Consider the following 16,694-nt stretch of genomic DNA (forward strand, 5'->3'; position numbering starts at 1 on the left):
CTTAGCCAATTAATAATCTTTTAAATGAAAAATAGAAAATAACTTAAAATTGAGAATGCATGATTTAAAAAAAAATAACTTCATTGGTCAATTCCCTTTCTTTGGTATCACATCTCAAACCTATTGCTCTGTTATAGAAATTTTAGAATTTGTGTTTTTGAAATTATCTGCAAGTTTAATTTTTAATATACAATTTCTCAAAATTACATGAAATTGTATTAGATGTGATTTTAATCCTCGTTTTTTTCTTCGATTTTGTCGATACTTGTGAAAATCACAGATGTGAAAAAATAAAAAATATAGTAGATAGAGATGGACTACAAAAATGAACCATGAAATTTCAAGTCTTGTTTTACACCTTTTTCGAATAAAGAACATTTTTTCTTATTTATTCATTTATAATTTAAAATCTGACACTTCACAATTACGAACATCAGATATGAATCCAAACATCATTAATCCAACACATGATAAAACTTACAAACCTCAGGTGGTACTTGTCCACTGTAAACAATTCTCACTAATACAAACATGACATTTGATGACCAAATGTCATTTTTAATCCAACACTTGATAATAAGCACAACTATTTGTTGTTAACAAGAACATATTAGTACTATATTTCAGCAGAAAGTTTTTATATGTCAAACAAGTCAAGCAACATGTGTATTTCGGAATGATCTAAAGGTTCAAATTCGGTTTCCATATCGAAATCAAGACCATTTTCCATTGCTGAAATAGGCTGATTGTTATCAGTTGTTATGACAGCCTCATTATCAGTTATGTGTTGATGGTGGTGCGCGGCTGCTGGCCGCCTACCATACGCCCTCGGGAAATAGGATCCCGTGTAAATTCGGCATAGGCTGAGTTCTTCCTTCAGCTGTGCATCACAAGTCAGAGTTACCATCATTATAAACCCTATTCCCAAATTGAAACCCTAGAAAAGAAAAGAAACCCTAGAAAAATACCTGAGGATTGGAAGCATCAGAATTAGATTGATCATAGACTTTATACTCATTCATTTTCCAGCTAGTTTTAGTACCGTGGGGAGATCGGCCAGTGTAGAAAACCAAGGTCCTTCTCCTTCCGATTCGAAGATTTTGAGAGCTAAAAATATCGCAAGGAGAGCCAGTAGATTTCCAGTAGCCAGTGTTTGTGAGGCGATTAGGCCTTCCTCCGCGGGCTTCCCTTTCTTGCATTGCGGTGAAGAAGAACCATTCCTCTCTATCTCCACCACCACACAATTCTCCGGCCAATTCTGCTTCATTTTAACAACAAATAAAATTGAGATGCAAAATCAAAATGTTAGATTAACAAAAAAGAATTGGTACAAACTAACGTGGAAGCTCCCAAGGACTGAAGTGGTAGATGGGGAGGAGAGGTATAACCCTATCAATGGAGGGTGTGGGCCCACCATTCAACTTCATTTGAAGAAAATAAGACAGCAGTTCTTCCTCAGTTGGGGAAAACCTAAAGCCTACTAGCATTTCATCACCCATATTACTACTTTGTTCATGTGTAGAGTTTTACTTCGTTTAATACTTATTAATAAATTAAAAAAATGTATGTGATCGACCAAAAACAGATGAACAATTTAAGAGACTAATTCTTGGGATGGAGTATTTATAAGGAGAGGTTTCCATTTTGTGGATGGACAATTTGTAGTCAAAGTTGTGATTTGTGAATCCAGCTAGCTTCCCCTTTAAGATTTGTTTCAAATTACTGTGTGAGGTTTCAAATTCCATAATTTGACTGACTGAAATATAAGTCGTGTGGTGTGGTGTGACGTAATATATTTTAATTTTCACAAACGAGTGTGAAATGAATTGTGGTGTGAAGTGAAGTAATAAAACGAGTTTTGAACTTCTCATCAATCACGTGAAATGAATTGTAAATGGGTTACACTATGCATGACGGGCCAATGTGTTAAATGACCTTGAAAAGCATTTGTGGCCCAATGAACATATCATGCATTCATGCTCATTATTAATGTATAATTCCAACAAATTATGTTAAGATTTGCTTAAAAGTTAATAATAATAATAATAATAATAATAATAATAATAATAATAATAATAATAATAATAATAATAATAATAATAATAATATAAAGCACGACATTCCGTTTTTGGAATAGATTGTATGCAATATTATTTAGTTCAATCTGAAAATTAACAGTTAAGATTAATTTTCACGAGATTTCATGTTATAAAAATGTCAATTAAGGTGTATATATGTCAACTAGTGTGTAGATAATATTAATACGGGGTATTTAGGGGCGGATCTAGAAAAGGGGCAAAAACATTTATATAAAGTAATTTTAAAAATTTGAGGTGGGACATTTATAACATAAATTGAAAAAATTGGAAAAAATAAAGAATACAATGCTAAAAAAAGTGTTGAGGAGGGGTATTTTCCCCTTAACCCCCTCAAATTGATCAGCCCCCGGGGGTATTAATTAAAACATAATTTTGTTTGTTATAACTAACTTTTAAAAAATATTTCAAAATTTTGAACTCATATAACTATCTCGAATTAAATTATTTTTTCACAAAACATATATATTAAATTAAAGGTAATTTTATAAGAATTCTAACGAGATCTTAATTGCATATGTTCGGACGATAAAAATTAGATAAATTACTTTTATTTGAATTTTCAATATTTTTTATAATTAGTTTTATGTCAACACGTATAATGTCACTCAAATGCATGTACATTGTCTATTAAATTTAATCGACATATTCAAGTCATTGAGGTGACTTTTTTACTATACTGTGTTGATATCATGGGAATCACAAAAAGTACTATCTCATCCGTCCACGAAAATAGACTAGTTTTGCCATTTTGAGCCGTCCACCAAAATTAGACTGATTTTAAAATGAAAAGTTTTAAACCTATATTAACCCTACACATCATTCTAAATGTGGACTCCACAATCCACTAACACTACTTCTACCACATTTTCTCTCTTTCTCTATTACTTTACCAATTGCTCATTAAGACTTATGTCGTTGACAATTTTATCTATTCTTTTTGGACGGAGGAAGTAAGTATTAAAATGACTAAAGACCCTTTTCTAATTAAACAAAAGAAAACAAATTTCAAGTGGTCCCACTAGATATCATTAAACTAAATCCTTTATATCTAATAGCTAAAGTTTGCTACTTGTTAGCTTAGCAATAAATCTCTCACACACATATATAAATATAAAGAACGAACTAGAGACCTAATTAGGGCTATTAGATCTAGTTTTTGGATGAGATGCGCTGCTGTGTAAATTTATTCCGGTCTTTATTATAAGCTCATTTTACATCATTGTATTAGGTTTATTACTTCATTCCCGTATGTAATACCTTGAAACTACAGTATGTTTTTACTTACTTCCAGTAGGTTTTGAAATGATTCAGCACATACTTCATTCGAATTAATTGACCTGGGTTTTTACTTTATTCACTTTAAAAAATGCAATTTATTCAATTAGGCTACATTTCATTTTGTTATCAGAGCCGTGGCGGCGGTGATAAACATTGTAGAGAGAAAAGAACGGTACGCGAAAGCGGAACCGCCTTTACATACTGGAATGAAGTAATAAACCTATTGAAAGAACGACAAACAACACAAAGTTACACGCGATGGACACTACACAAACTTCACACTAAGAGGGTGAGCAAAATAATTGCAAATCGAATATCCGATCCGATCTAAATTGAATTTCGATATTTTTTATTTTTATTTTTTGGATTTAGTTCGAGTCAATTCAAATTTTTTGGCAAATTTTGATTTTTTGTTTGGTTCGTAAAAACAAAATAAAGGTATAAATTTCTATTTAATTATTATATTATATAATTATTTTGCTTAAAAATAAAATATATTTTTCTTAATATATTTAGATTTTATATAAATTCTAATTGATTTTTTATTTGGTTGACACAATATAATTTGTGTTAATTGTAAAAAAAATAATTTTTTATTCGGATTGGTCTTCATAATTCCAATTTTTGGGTTTAGATTTTCAGATAATTCAGTTTGGTTTGGTTCTGATTATTGGTGCTTTCATTGAGAGCCCTAACAGCTCGAAGTGGTGGTCGGGAAAAGAACTTGTCGTGGCCAACGAGTACGTTTGAAGCCGACGCGGAATGGTGGTCGGGCGAAGAATTCGTTGTGACCAAGGAGAACTAGGTGTGGTGGCCATAGAGTGATTACCTGGCAAAGAACTAGCCGTGACTAACGTGGTCATCACCGACAAGTACGTTGGCCTTTAAAGGAGGGTCGAATGTTTTAGATTCAATTAGACCTGCCCAAGGTTTACCGAACCGGCGGTTAAAACCAAAACCGTAACCGCCGGTTACGTTCCGAATCAAAACTGTGAGAATTTATCCGAACCAAAACCATCGATTTTTGAACCGTGGTTCGGTTCAGGTTAAAATATTTTCGAACCGAAACGTGCCGAAACTGCAAAAATCCGCCTGAAAATTGTGAAACCAAGCCGGAACCGAAAAAACAGGCGGTTCGAAACCGTGACCGAAACCGGCGGTTTTGGAACCGGAACCGGAACCGCGAAACACCCTCGCGGTTCGGTTCCGGTTCGAAAATTTTTCAAAACCGGAACCGCCGGTTCTGAACCGTAACCGCCGCTTCCAGAACCGTGAGTACCTCTAGATTCAATGTCTCACATCGATTGTAGGAACAACTGGTGTGGCGTATATAGGCTAAATGAGCTCTTTTCCTAATTGGCTAATCTTTTGGAATGAGTTCTTCGATTTAATGTTTATAACTTCGTCCTATAATTGAGATGCAAAATTAACAAAAAATTATTGATACAAACTAACGTCGTAGCTCCCAAGGACTGTAGTCGTAGATGGGGAGGATAGGTATAACCCTATCAATGGTGGGTGTGGGCCCATTCAGCCTCTTAAGATGATAATAAAGAGAAGTTCTTCTTCAATGGGTGGAAATAAACAAAACGTACAAGTTAGAAAGATTAATTCTAGGAATATATTTAGAGGGAGAGTTTTCCATTTTCGTGGAAAATCAAAGTTGGAAGCTTGCAAGCATGCTTCATCAAAGTCAAAAAAAGAGAGATGTTCAATTACTGCAAAACGTGATTAAAGTGAATTTGAACAAAGATATGAATATGATCATGTATTCATGTTTAGGTTAGCGGATTGATCGTAATAAAACCATTCCTGGTATTTAAATCTGTGGGTTCAATAGTTTTGACTTGTCAACTTTTTTATTAAATAGTCATTTATTTAATTTGTCTTAATTAGGTTAATTTTTATTGAAAAAATTTAGATGAGTAATAAACAAATTTTAATTATTAACAATTAGGGAGATAGTAAGAGCACACTTCTTCCTCTGAGACCCCGTCTCTTTGTCTTCCCAATCAGGGGAGTCATCTGCTTGATTCTCGATGATCATGTTGTGCAATATAATTATAAATTATAACGCGCGCATTCATGATGTTGTCAAGAACGTACTCGTTTCACGTCCTTCAGCGAAAACTCTTGTTTTTCGGCAAAACGGGCTCTTTTGGCTAAGTTGGGTACGAAATGGCCTTCATGAAAGATGGAAATATCGTATCAACCATTCATGACCCCTAATTTCCGCGGAGTGCAAGTACTCGTCGAATGCCAGTAGCGAGTTGTCGATTCGCTAATGTGCATTTCTTCGGCCTCAAAAGCCCTTACCGCATGTTCTTGTCCAACTTTGGTAGAAGAACTTCTCACAAGACAGACAATGCATCCACACAAAAATATTAAGTGCATATTTTTCAAAAAACATAATACTGTATTATTTTTTAAGTAAAATAGTACCAGTAAATGCTACAAGAGACCCACATAGTGTGAAACCGAGAGATGGAAAGCGGCGAATTTGTGACTTTAAGGAATTTCGTTAAGGTTTTAAAAAAAAGAATTTAGAATACTAATATTAAATGCATCTAATCAAACTCATCATCACATAATACCACAACCAGATACAAACTCCCCACCTGCATGCTTATAGGAAACTTCCCACGTAAATAGTAGTAGTAATATAAATGAACATTATCATTACTGCATATGTTAATTTGTGAAATTATCTTTTCGAAAATTAGGAAAATATTTGAAGTGTCACCTACTGCAGAAGAATTGAAAATATAGTCAAATAACCAGGGACGGAGCTAGAAAATTTTAGTAACAGGAACAAAAATACACATGAAGATAATTTAAACATTCAAGAAGGGGCAATTAATAGAAGATTAATACAAAAAATGTTATAGCAACTTATATTTATATACATGTAGTTAAATATGAGCAGGGGCATTTGCCCCATCTAGCAATAAGCTAAATCCGTCCCTGCAAATAACCAATCACACATATTTAGTCATAAACGTTAGGACATTCGCAACTGCGTACTCAAGGGGTAATTGATCACGCAGTCCTCACGCACCATTGCAGGGAGTTGAATATACAAAGATTGCACACATGTGCATGCTTGAGCACGCTAAATATATCCACTCCTCAATTTTAAGTTTCTTTTTTAATTATATAATTTTTTTTATTTTTTAAAATTATACAGTTGTCATTGTTTGAATGAAATTTAAGTATTTTGTATTTATTCTTAAATCAATATAACTTAAAGTTATAATTAAGAAAATTATAAATTTAAAATGTGAAAAGTACGTGAATAGTGTACGCGTTCAGTTAACACCTTGATACTCAAGGATAGTTGGGAATGTTCAATTAACACCTTGATACTCAAGGATTGTGCAATTTACTTCGTTGTTTCCCAATTTTCTCTCTTTCTCAAAATTCTTTAAATCATTAATTAAGTATAGTATATTCTACTATTCAAATAAGACAATGCATTTATGTATGCTAATGCTAAATATGAACATAAACGAAAAACTTTCGAAAACTTTGAACGCCCAATTAATACTTTCTAAAACCAAATTAAATAGCACACGTTTATGATTAAATTAAAAGCCAGAAATTGAAAGATATTTGGTGTGACCAACTAATAGTTTTTTAATAAATGTTATCAATAACCATGTGTATTATGGAAACTAAATACACCTAATTTATGGAAGATTTCATCAATTTATTGACCTTTATTTCTTTTATTTGAAATTTTTCATGCATATAAATTTTATTTCTTATCGCTAACATCCAAAATCAAGCGGAGACACGTTATGTCATGAACAGAAAAGGTGAAAACACATGAAAGTTCCATGAAGATTTAATTATTAGTTTCTGTTCATTCGAAATCATTGTTCTCCATGAAATTCACACAATAATATCGAGTAATTCACACATGAAATTCAATTGCACCGGATCTTTATTTTTTTTTATTACCATTCACACAATAATTAATGTTGAGTAATAATTCTTATAATTTTTTCAAAAAAACGGGTACATTAATTTTTATAAGTAAAATGGTATTAGTTCACACAATTCAGACCCACACAATATATCAAATGGTCGCATATTGGAAGCGGCCATGTTGTGAATTAAGGAATATTTAGTATGGCCTTAAAAAAGAAAATCAACATTAATTTTAGAATAATAAGATTCAACGCAAGTTGTCACTTGTCACGACTATTGAGTTAGATACAACTTAGATAGATTTGTCTTCACCTGATAGAACCACAGCCAGACAGGAAACTTCCCACGAATGAATAATTGTTGACTTCATGTGATTTCTTTTATCGTATTTCCTTAATTTTGTCTTCCATAATTATTAATTAATTAAACGAACATCATCATTACATACATATATATGTATAAATTAGTGGAAATCTATTTTGGAGAGTATGAAAAGATTTGAGTTGAAAATATAGTTGATGATAAAAAACATAATCCAATTAAACATAATTACTCCAATACTTAATGCTAATTAGTACATCAATCCCCAACCAACTACTTTTTTCTTAGCAAGAACATTATTAATCAAGTTGCTTATTAGTAATATATTGCTTCCTCCATATGTCAAACAACCAGTCAAGCAACATGCGTGTTTCTGAATCATCTGAGGGTTCGAATTCCGTTTCCATATCCGAATTGATTCCATTTTCCACTGCTGAATTCTGCTGGTTATGATCAGTTGTTATCACAGCCTCATCAGTATTGGGAGGGAGGTAGAGCGTCGCCGAAGGCCGCCCATCAAACGCCCTCCGGAAATTGGATTTCGTGTAAATTCGGCACAAGCTGAGTTCTTCCTTCAACTACATATGCATAATGCATCACAACTTAAAGTTATCAAATACTAGTATACTAGAAACCCTATGCTCAAATCGAAGCTGATACAGGCCAAACAGAGAACTCATCAGCCCAAAAGACTAGCCTGTTGAAAGAGCCTATTTAGTTTATATAGGCTACACCAGTTGTTCTCACAACAGATGTGAGAATTGAGTCCGTAACAGAAACCCCAGTCAATTGAATTGTAGTAATTGTAGTACTAAATTAAATTAAATTTGAATTGCAGTAATTGTAGTAAACATACTATCATTTGTTAACTACGATAAAGAAAAGAAAACCTAGAAACAGACCTGAGGATTAGGAGACTGATCATAGACTTTATACTCATTCATTTTCCACGTAGTTTTCGATCCGTGTGGAGCTCGGCCAACGTAGAAAACCATGGTCTTTCTCCTTCCAATTTGAAGATTTTGAGAGGTCAAAATATCACAGGGAGTGCCAGTAGATTTCCAGTATCCGGTCTCAGTAAGGCGATTAGGTCTACCACCGCGGGCTTCCCTTTCTTGCATTGCGGTGAAGAAGAACCATTGCTCTTTGTCGCCACGGCACAATTCTCCGGCTAATTCTGCATCATTTTAACAACAAATAAAATTGAGATGCAAAATCAAAATGTTAGATTAACAAAAAAACAATTGATATAAACTAACGTGGAAGCTCCCAAGGACTGTAATCGTAGATGTGAAGGAGTGGAATAACCCTATCAATGGAGGGTGTGGGCCCATTAAGCTTCTTAGGAAGATAATAAGAGAGAAGTTCTTCCTCAGTCGGAAAGAACCTAAAACCTACTAAAACTTCTTCATCACCCATATTAATTATATTAATTCCTTTTATATTTAATTATAAGTGGAAATAAACAAAAAGATAAAGATCATACAAGTTAAAAGCCTAATTCTTTGGCTGTATTCATAGAGAGGTTTCCATTTTCTGCATGAAGAATTAAACCTGGCCTAGTCGTGATCACATTTATAATGGAAAATAGTTTTCTATAACTCCCATTTGAGGAGTGTTGTTCAAATTACGGCATAACGTTTTCAGAGTTATGGAAAGTGGCTTGAGCTAAATCTTGTTTTTTCTTAATTTAATTTTATTCTAGTATTTATCAACTCACTATACTCAACCCAATTTTTTTTTTTTAGCACAGGTGTACCGAACCCACTATTGGCGAAATCCGACTAATCCCGCTCAATCGGGTTTGAGGATTAAGGCCAAGATTTCCCAGTTAGTGGCGGGATTTGAACCCCTTGAGATCACCACAGCTCCGAACTGCCAACTGCGCTCACGAACTTAATTTTATGTACTCTAGTCTCCAAGAAAGTACATACTGTAAGTGGCCATGTCGTGACTTAAAAGAATAATGCATAGATTCAAAGCATTCATCTATAGCGGTCAGTGTGTCACGACTAGGGACGTTCCACAAAATCATTTTTAGGGGGCGGAAAATATATAGGGAAATTGATTAAAACAAATCAATTTTCTAATATGTTATATACACTCAAATCAAATTTATATTGTGTTATATAATTCATGAATGTGAGGAAATTTGAAGTGGTCATTTGCCCCTCCTAGACCCTAGTGATACATCTGGTGTTGTAGTGAATTCTAAGGAACACTACACGAATTCATAGAGCCAATTAACAAATAAATTAAATTTTGAGAATGCGCGATTTTAAAAAAGAAAAAGAAACTTTTGCTACTTTTGCTTCATTCCTCAATTCCCATTCTTTAGTACCATCAGAATTACTAAAATCTATGGTTTTATCTTAGACCAAGCCTAAGTCTGCGGGCCGGACCGCACCTGGGTCCCGGCCTGCAGCCCGCAGTCCATCGCATTGGAGGGAGCAAAATCGCGGCTTGGGCCGAGCCCAGGTCCTGCCCGGCGTAGCGTTGGAGGAGCATGGGCCGTGCCCCAACGAGTCCCAGCCCGGCGTTGGAGGGCCTTGGGCCGGACTGCAAGCCCCAACCTTTTTTTTTTTGAATTTTTTGCCTATTTATATCTCATTTCTTCAACATTCTTCCACTAATTTCTCCATTTCTATCCTTTAAATTATTTCAATAATTTCTAAGACTTGTAATTTTTTACTTTTTATCTTTTTATCTAGGATTTGTAATTTTCATTTTCTAGGACTTGTAAAAAAAATTTCATCTGAACAATGAATTTTTCATGTTTTAATTGTTCAACATGTTCTATTTTACGAGTGAAATATGTTGTAGTTGTGAATAGTGTAATTTAATAGTTGTAGCCTGAATGAGGCCTGGATGGGGCCTGCAGGGTTGGAGAAGTTGTGGCCTGTGACTGAAATAGGGGAATGATGACGTGAATGAGACTGAATCCGGGCCGGGGTTGTGGATGCCCTTAGAAAGTTCAGAATTTTTGTGTTTTTGTAAAAATCATGTCAAGTTTAATTTTCATGTTATATTTTTTCAGTTTTCATGTATGATTTTCTGAAAATTGCAAGAAATTGTGTTAGGTGTGATTTTAATCTTCGTTTTTGTATAAAATATTGGAGTAATTTTTTTTTTTCGATTTTCATGTTTGGTGATATCAATAGAAATGACGTCATAAATTTATAAATGGATTAGAAAATAGATATACATGTATTACATACACTGTGTAGAGTGTTATTGCATGTGATGTTAAGCCTAATTATAAATTGGCCAAAATTGTCCTCCATTGCTTAAGGACATCTAGTGCTAATATTTTAATTTGAAGACCGCAAATGAGTAACTATCAAAATATAAGAATTAAATTTGTAGTTCTCTCTTTAATTTTATAGAGGCAAATCTCTCACAACGAATATGAATGAAATTACTTTTACCCCAAAAAGAGGTCACCAAAATATTTATACGATGATTTTAGTTAATAATACTTAATAAATACTATAAATAGTAGTAGTATTTTAACAATTGGCTTTTTCATGAGTTACCTTTATCACAAAAAAAAAAGAGTAAAATCAACAGGTAATACTCCCTCTGTCTCATGTTACTTGAGGCGTTTCTTTTCGGCACTGAATTTAAGAAAGTTGTGTTTAGTGAGTTAAATAAAGTAGAGGAAGGAATAATTAAAGTAAGGGAAAGAAGAGAGAGTAAAGTAAAAGAAAGAATAAAGTATGTGTGATTAGATATTTTGTTTTTAGCCAAAAAAGAGAAATGACTCAAGTAACTAATTGGGACAACCAAAAAAGAAATACAACTCAAGTAACTTGGGACGGAAGGAGTATTAGATTATTCTCAAATTTTGTGTGAACCGCATTTTCTAAAACCTCATATCTCTACTCACACCACAACATAATTTTAATTGATCATTTTTAATTATTAACAATTATATTTATTTTTATTTTCAAAAAATAAATAATTAGAATATCTAAAATTACATTAATTAAAAAATTGCATAAATTAAATTTTCTACAAATTATACTAATTATACACCAAAATACATAATTTAAATTTCTAAATTTTTTATTACAGAAATCATTTTCAAGTAGGAGTACTAAATTTTTCCCCATCGATTTGGCCCTCTCCTCCACAACGTGCACCCTACTCAGTGCCAGACCGCACCTATTCGACCATGATCTTCAACCCCACCGCACCATGTGCTGCACCTCTATACCTGCAACGCTTGTGCCTTAAGCCACACTGTAACGCCCCGTTTTTTTTTAACCCTAATTTTTGTGACGTGGAAATTTTTGCATTAAATGCTTTTAATGCTATGATTATGTGGAATTAAATGATGAATGATTTATTGCAATATTCTTTGTGACCTAATTGCGATATTGAGTTGAGTTTGAGTTGAATAGTCAAACTTGTTGAATATGTGACGTGGCTATTGAATAGTCAATATTGTGGAAAATATGACGTGGCCGTGGAATGGTCAAAGTCGTTGAAAAATGTGAAGTGGAGGTGAAATTCGAATATGTGGATATTTTAACGTGGGGAGAAATAATAATTGTGGTGAATTATTTTCCTAAGGGATGAGTGAGAATTTAATAGGAGCATTATTTAATTATATGGAATTTTCGACCCCTCCTATTTATTGGAGAAGAAATCCTATTTTTCTTGGATTTAATTATTGCTTGGGATAATTATCCGAATTAAATCCAAAGTCCGAATATTCCTATTTGATTGATGAAATTTTCGGCCCCTATCATTGTTTCATGGAGATTTTCGAAAATCTCTTATTATGGGAGAAGGGATTATTTTTATTATATTATTTGATCCCTTGTTTATTCTCTTCCATAAATAAATTCAAATATCCTAGCATATCTTGCCAAATCTAAGAAGATCTTATCATATCCTAATTTAATTAGGATTATTATTAAATCCCTTTTGAAGAAGTCAACTACACGCCACTTTCCTTATATTTTGGGAGATTTATTATTATTTTCTTGCTCCGTGATATTTTATTCTACTCCGTGAAATATTCAAATTAAATCATAAGCTAATTAAATAGCCTAAGAAATTCGAAATCCTTTTTTTTCCTCAACCATTTTAACGCCACTTCTTCCACCAAATCCTCTCCAAATCTTAATTTATTTAATTAGTGGAGTATATCTTGCACTCTATAAATATAAGAGGGAGAATCAAAACCCTAGCATCATAAAAACCGCCCCCTCTCTCCCTCTCTCTCGCCGATCTCTCTCCCCTCTCTCTCTCAAATTTTTCTCCTACTTTCTCCATTAATTCTTCATCTTTTGGAGAAGAATTGAAGCTGCAATTCAAGATTTTGTTGAAGAATCAAGATCCTACTTGTTTCCTACCGATTGTTCTATTGAAAAGGTATTTTTATTTTGATCTCCTCTTCTTCGACCGATCAAAAGGTATTTTTATTTTGATCTCCTCTTCTTCGACCGATCAATCGGTGTTCTTGAGTCCACATGCATTTAGATCGAGTGAAGGGGGAAATTAATCGATGAATTTTGGATGCATGTGTGGGTGTGTGACCGTGTATGTGTGTGTGTGACGCGTGTGTGCATGCCTCGGCACACGTGTCGTTGTGTGTGTGCGTGTGTTGTGTGTGGAAACACTCATGCGTGACACGATTTGATGATAACTCTGGAATTGTTGTGTGAATAAAAACGATATGATAATCGTATTTTTGTTTTTGATTGGTGATATTGAAAATAATCGATGGGAAAAGGGAAACTTGAGATTATGCATGATTTTGATCCATGATTGAGACTTATTTGAAATATATGAACTAAAGGTGATAGTTCACGTTCTCGGTGTGATAACAAGAAGAAGTGCGTTTTTGAACTCGAAGGAAATCGAGGTGGGCTTTATTCTTAAACTCTCTTATGTTGCAAACTTATGATGTTGGAGAAATAAGGGTGGATTAAATTGTTATGCCATGCCTATTAATTATTTTGGATATTGTGTGTGCCTCGATGCCTAACAGAAAGCATTTACCCAGCTGTACCAAAGTGGCTATGTAAATCTGAATTTGTCCGGGAAGTAAATGCAAAACCCTATCAAAAGGTGTACACCGGGAGATCGGGTCGCCCACCAGGGCTGCATGGTTCCTGTGGGCGAAAGTGTGGCCACACTTCGTCGCACCATATGAAATGATAATCGATTGATGAGAAAATGGGAGGTATTATTTGACTGGCCAATCATGATATATTTTGTGATACTGCTTATCTTTAAATAAATGCAAAATCTCGAGTTCACTATGGTAAGTGGCATAACTATAAAATGTTTTGGCATGAGTCCTTTGAATATGTTTAAAATACTCAGCCATGCATGTGTTTTCCTATGTGCAGGGTTTAGGCGCGGCAGTGTCGGTGGTGTTGAGATGGTTGAATCGAATAATATGGATGGTTGGGATTTTGGTATAGTCGTGTCTTCATACATGGCTTCGTTTTCTCTTGAAATGCTTCTTTGAATGTTTTGAAACTTATTATCTTTGGTTGGTTTGAACCTATTGGAATATTGGGAAATATTGCGTTTTGTTGGAGGGTCCTGATAAACCTTTGATTTTGATAGCACATCTATCTATTAAATCTTGATCTTCGTGTTTAAAGCGATCGACTTGTTGCGTTGATCTTCATTAAACACTTGGTCAAATCTCTTTAAATGAAACTCTAGTCTACATTTCTTGTTGCCTTAAGTTCGCTAGTTAACGTCGTCGTATTTATTATACCACTAGAAATGTGGGCATTTACAACACCCTTACTGTCGTTGTAAATACCCTTAGCCATTTTATGTATATAAACTTTATTTTAATACAATTATATATATAGCATTTATTAGAAATTGGAAAATATTATGTTTTGTACCCTACTTTTGAATTTATTAATCGTAATCGTGTCAAATAAAATTGACATTACATTTAAAAATAAGTATATATCTAATAATGTACTCGTCATAATTTTCTTCACAATAAGTGCAAAAATTTAACTAAAGCTAACAAATGTTAAAAAATTAACAAAATAAAAATGATAGATGGAGTGGGACACAAAATATAACTATGAAATTTGAAGTCCCTTCATTCATAACTAATTTGACACTTAACACAATTTACTAACATCTGATGGTACATATCCACTCCAAACAATCCTCAAAATAAAAACATGAAACTTGATGATAATAAGCACAACAATCCCCAGCAACTAATTTGTTGCTACTAATTAATAGCTATTATATTATAAGTAGTAATACATGTTATATGTGAGCAGAATTGCAGAATTTCATATGTCAAACAAGTCAAGCAACATGCGTATTTCCGAATCATCTAACGGTTCAAATTCGGTTTCCATATCAAAATTGAGATCATTTTCCATTGCTGAATTATGCTGATTGTTATCAGTTGTTATCACTGCAGCCTCATCAGTTGTGTGACTCTCGCTGCTGGCGCCTACCATACGCCCTCGGGCAATAGGATCGGTGTAAATTCGAGCTAGCAAGCTGAGTTCTTCCTTCAGCTGTGCATCACATGTTACACTTACATTAGCATTTGAATACTAGTGAGTAATAAATTTGAATATTTTCAACTTTGTCATTTTGTTACCTTCAAAAAAAAAAAGAAAACCTAGAAACAGACCTGAGGATTGGGGAGACTGATCATAGACTTTATACTCATTCATTTTCCAGCTAGTTTTCAAACCATGGGGAGCCGGCCCAACGTAGAAAACCATGGTCCTTCTCCTTCCAATTAGAAGATTTTGTGAGGTGAAAATGTCACAAGGGGGCCCGGTCGCTTTCCGTATCCGGCCTCAGTAAGGCGAATTAGGCCTTCCTCCGCGGGCTTCCTTTCTTGCATCGCGGTGAAGAAGAACCATTCCTCTCTATCTCCACCACCACACAATTCTCAGCCAATTCTGCTTCATTTTAACAACACACAATAAACAGCAGTAGAAAATTATCAAAATCTTAGATTAAAAAAAAAGAATTGATATAAACTAACGTGGTAGCTCCCAAGGACTATAGTCATAGATGGGGAGAAGTGGTATAACCCTATCAATGGTGGGTGGGGGCCCATTCAGCTTCTTAGGAAGATAATAAGATAGTAATTCTTCCTCAGTGGTGAAAACCTAAAGCCTTACTAGCACTTCTTCATCACCCTTTTTAGTTCTTTATTTAAGTATAAAACCTAATTTTGGGGTGTATTTATAGGGAGAGGTTTAATTCAATTTTGTGCATGAGGAAAAACCCCAATGTGTAACCGTAATTTCGTTTCCCTCATATAAGTCAAAAAAGAGATGTTATGGAAAATAATGCATAACGTTATTGACGTGATGGAATATGATCATATTTTTGTTACCGGCTATAATCATAATAATACCATTAGTGGTATTACTATAAAACTGTGGGTTCAATAGTTTTGACTTGTCAACTTTTTAAACAGTCATTTCCTTTGTGTTTCTTCCTACTTTGTTTTATTTTATAACTCTTTTATGCAAAATCACATTCTAGTTTGCATTTTGGTCCGCGATTAAAATTTTTTGGGTCATTTGTACTAATAAAGGTTAAAAGACATTGCATTCCACTAACTTGATTTATTCATATTTTATAACTATAAAACTAGCCACTATCTTTTTTCCGCCACTTTCCTTTTTAAAAGTATTTCTTAAAATTATAGGAGTAACTAATATTTCCACTCACTTGCCGAAATAAAATTACAGCTACTCTTGCAACAAATTAAATAGACGACATTCTAGGAACTGGTTTGCTAGATTAAATCTCGAGATCATTTAATATGTTTTATATGCCCTTAATGAGATTGCATCTCATAACTTAATCCTAGATAGATAATTATGTGATAATTAGTCATAGAATCACCCCTCAACTAAAATAATCTCATAATTTAACCTGATAGATTTATATGATAATTAGTCATATAACGACACTCTAATGGGAAAATAATCTCCAACAACAAATGGGCTAACCCCCAAAAAATTGATCTATATTTTATAACCTTTAATCAACTTATTAGTATTTGAATACAATCTTAATAAA

General features: G+C 33.7%; 2 protein-coding genes across 2 annotated transcripts; both read right to left on the bottom strand.

Moving 5' to 3' along the window:
- Positions 1-440: 440 nt before the first annotated feature.
- Positions 441-1,499, bottom strand: LOC125210746 (NAC domain-containing protein 90-like). The gene is made up of 3 exons (XM_048110329.1): positions 1,340-1,499; positions 969-1,258; positions 441-880 (listed from the first exon to the last, which is right to left on the bottom strand). Exons 1-3 carry the CDS (start codon positions 1,497-1,499, stop codon positions 638-640), a joined length of 693 nt encoding a protein of 230 aa, XP_047966286.1. The 3' UTR covers positions 441-637.
- A 6,431-nt stretch (positions 1,500-7,930) lies between these two features.
- On the bottom strand, positions 7,931-9,050 carry LOC125209737 (NAC domain-containing protein 90-like). The gene is made up of 3 exons (XM_048109322.1): positions 8,891-9,050; positions 8,534-8,808; positions 7,931-8,209 (listed from the first exon to the last, which is right to left on the bottom strand). Exons 1-3 carry the CDS (start codon positions 9,048-9,050, stop codon positions 7,931-7,933), a joined length of 714 nt encoding a protein of 237 aa, XP_047965279.1.
- Positions 9,051-16,694: the final 7,644 nt, after the last annotated feature.

Source organism: Salvia hispanica, chromosome 3, assembly GCF_023119035.1.
Source record: "Salvia hispanica cultivar TCC Black 2014 chromosome 3, UniMelb_Shisp_WGS_1.0, whole genome shotgun sequence".
NCBI classification, from domain to species: domain Eukaryota; kingdom Viridiplantae; phylum Streptophyta; class Magnoliopsida; order Lamiales; family Lamiaceae; genus Salvia; species Salvia hispanica.

Coding starts and splice junctions, on each gene's coding strand:
- LOC125210746 (XM_048110329.1), bottom strand. CDS start 1,499: ATGGGTGATGAAATGCTAGTAGGCTTTAGGTTTTCCCCAACTGAGGAA. Junction 1,259..1,339: donor CAGTCCTTGGGAGCTTCCAC/GTTAGTTTGTAC, acceptor AAAATGAAGCAG/AATTGGCCGGAGAATTGTGT. Junction 881..968: donor CTGATGCTTCCAATCCTCAG/GTATTTTTCTAG, acceptor TGTGATGCACAG/CTGAAGGAAGAACTCAGCCT.
- LOC125209737 (XM_048109322.1), bottom strand. CDS start 9,050: ATGGGTGATGAAGAAGTTTTAGTAGGTTTTAGGTTCTTTCCGACTGAG. Junction 8,809..8,890: donor CAGTCCTTGGGAGCTTCCAC/GTTAGTTTATAT, acceptor AAAATGATGCAG/AATTAGCCGGAGAATTGTGC. Junction 8,210..8,533: donor ATCAGTCTCCTAATCCTCAG/GTCTGTTTCTAG, acceptor ATGCATATGTAG/TTGAAGGAAGAACTCAGCTT.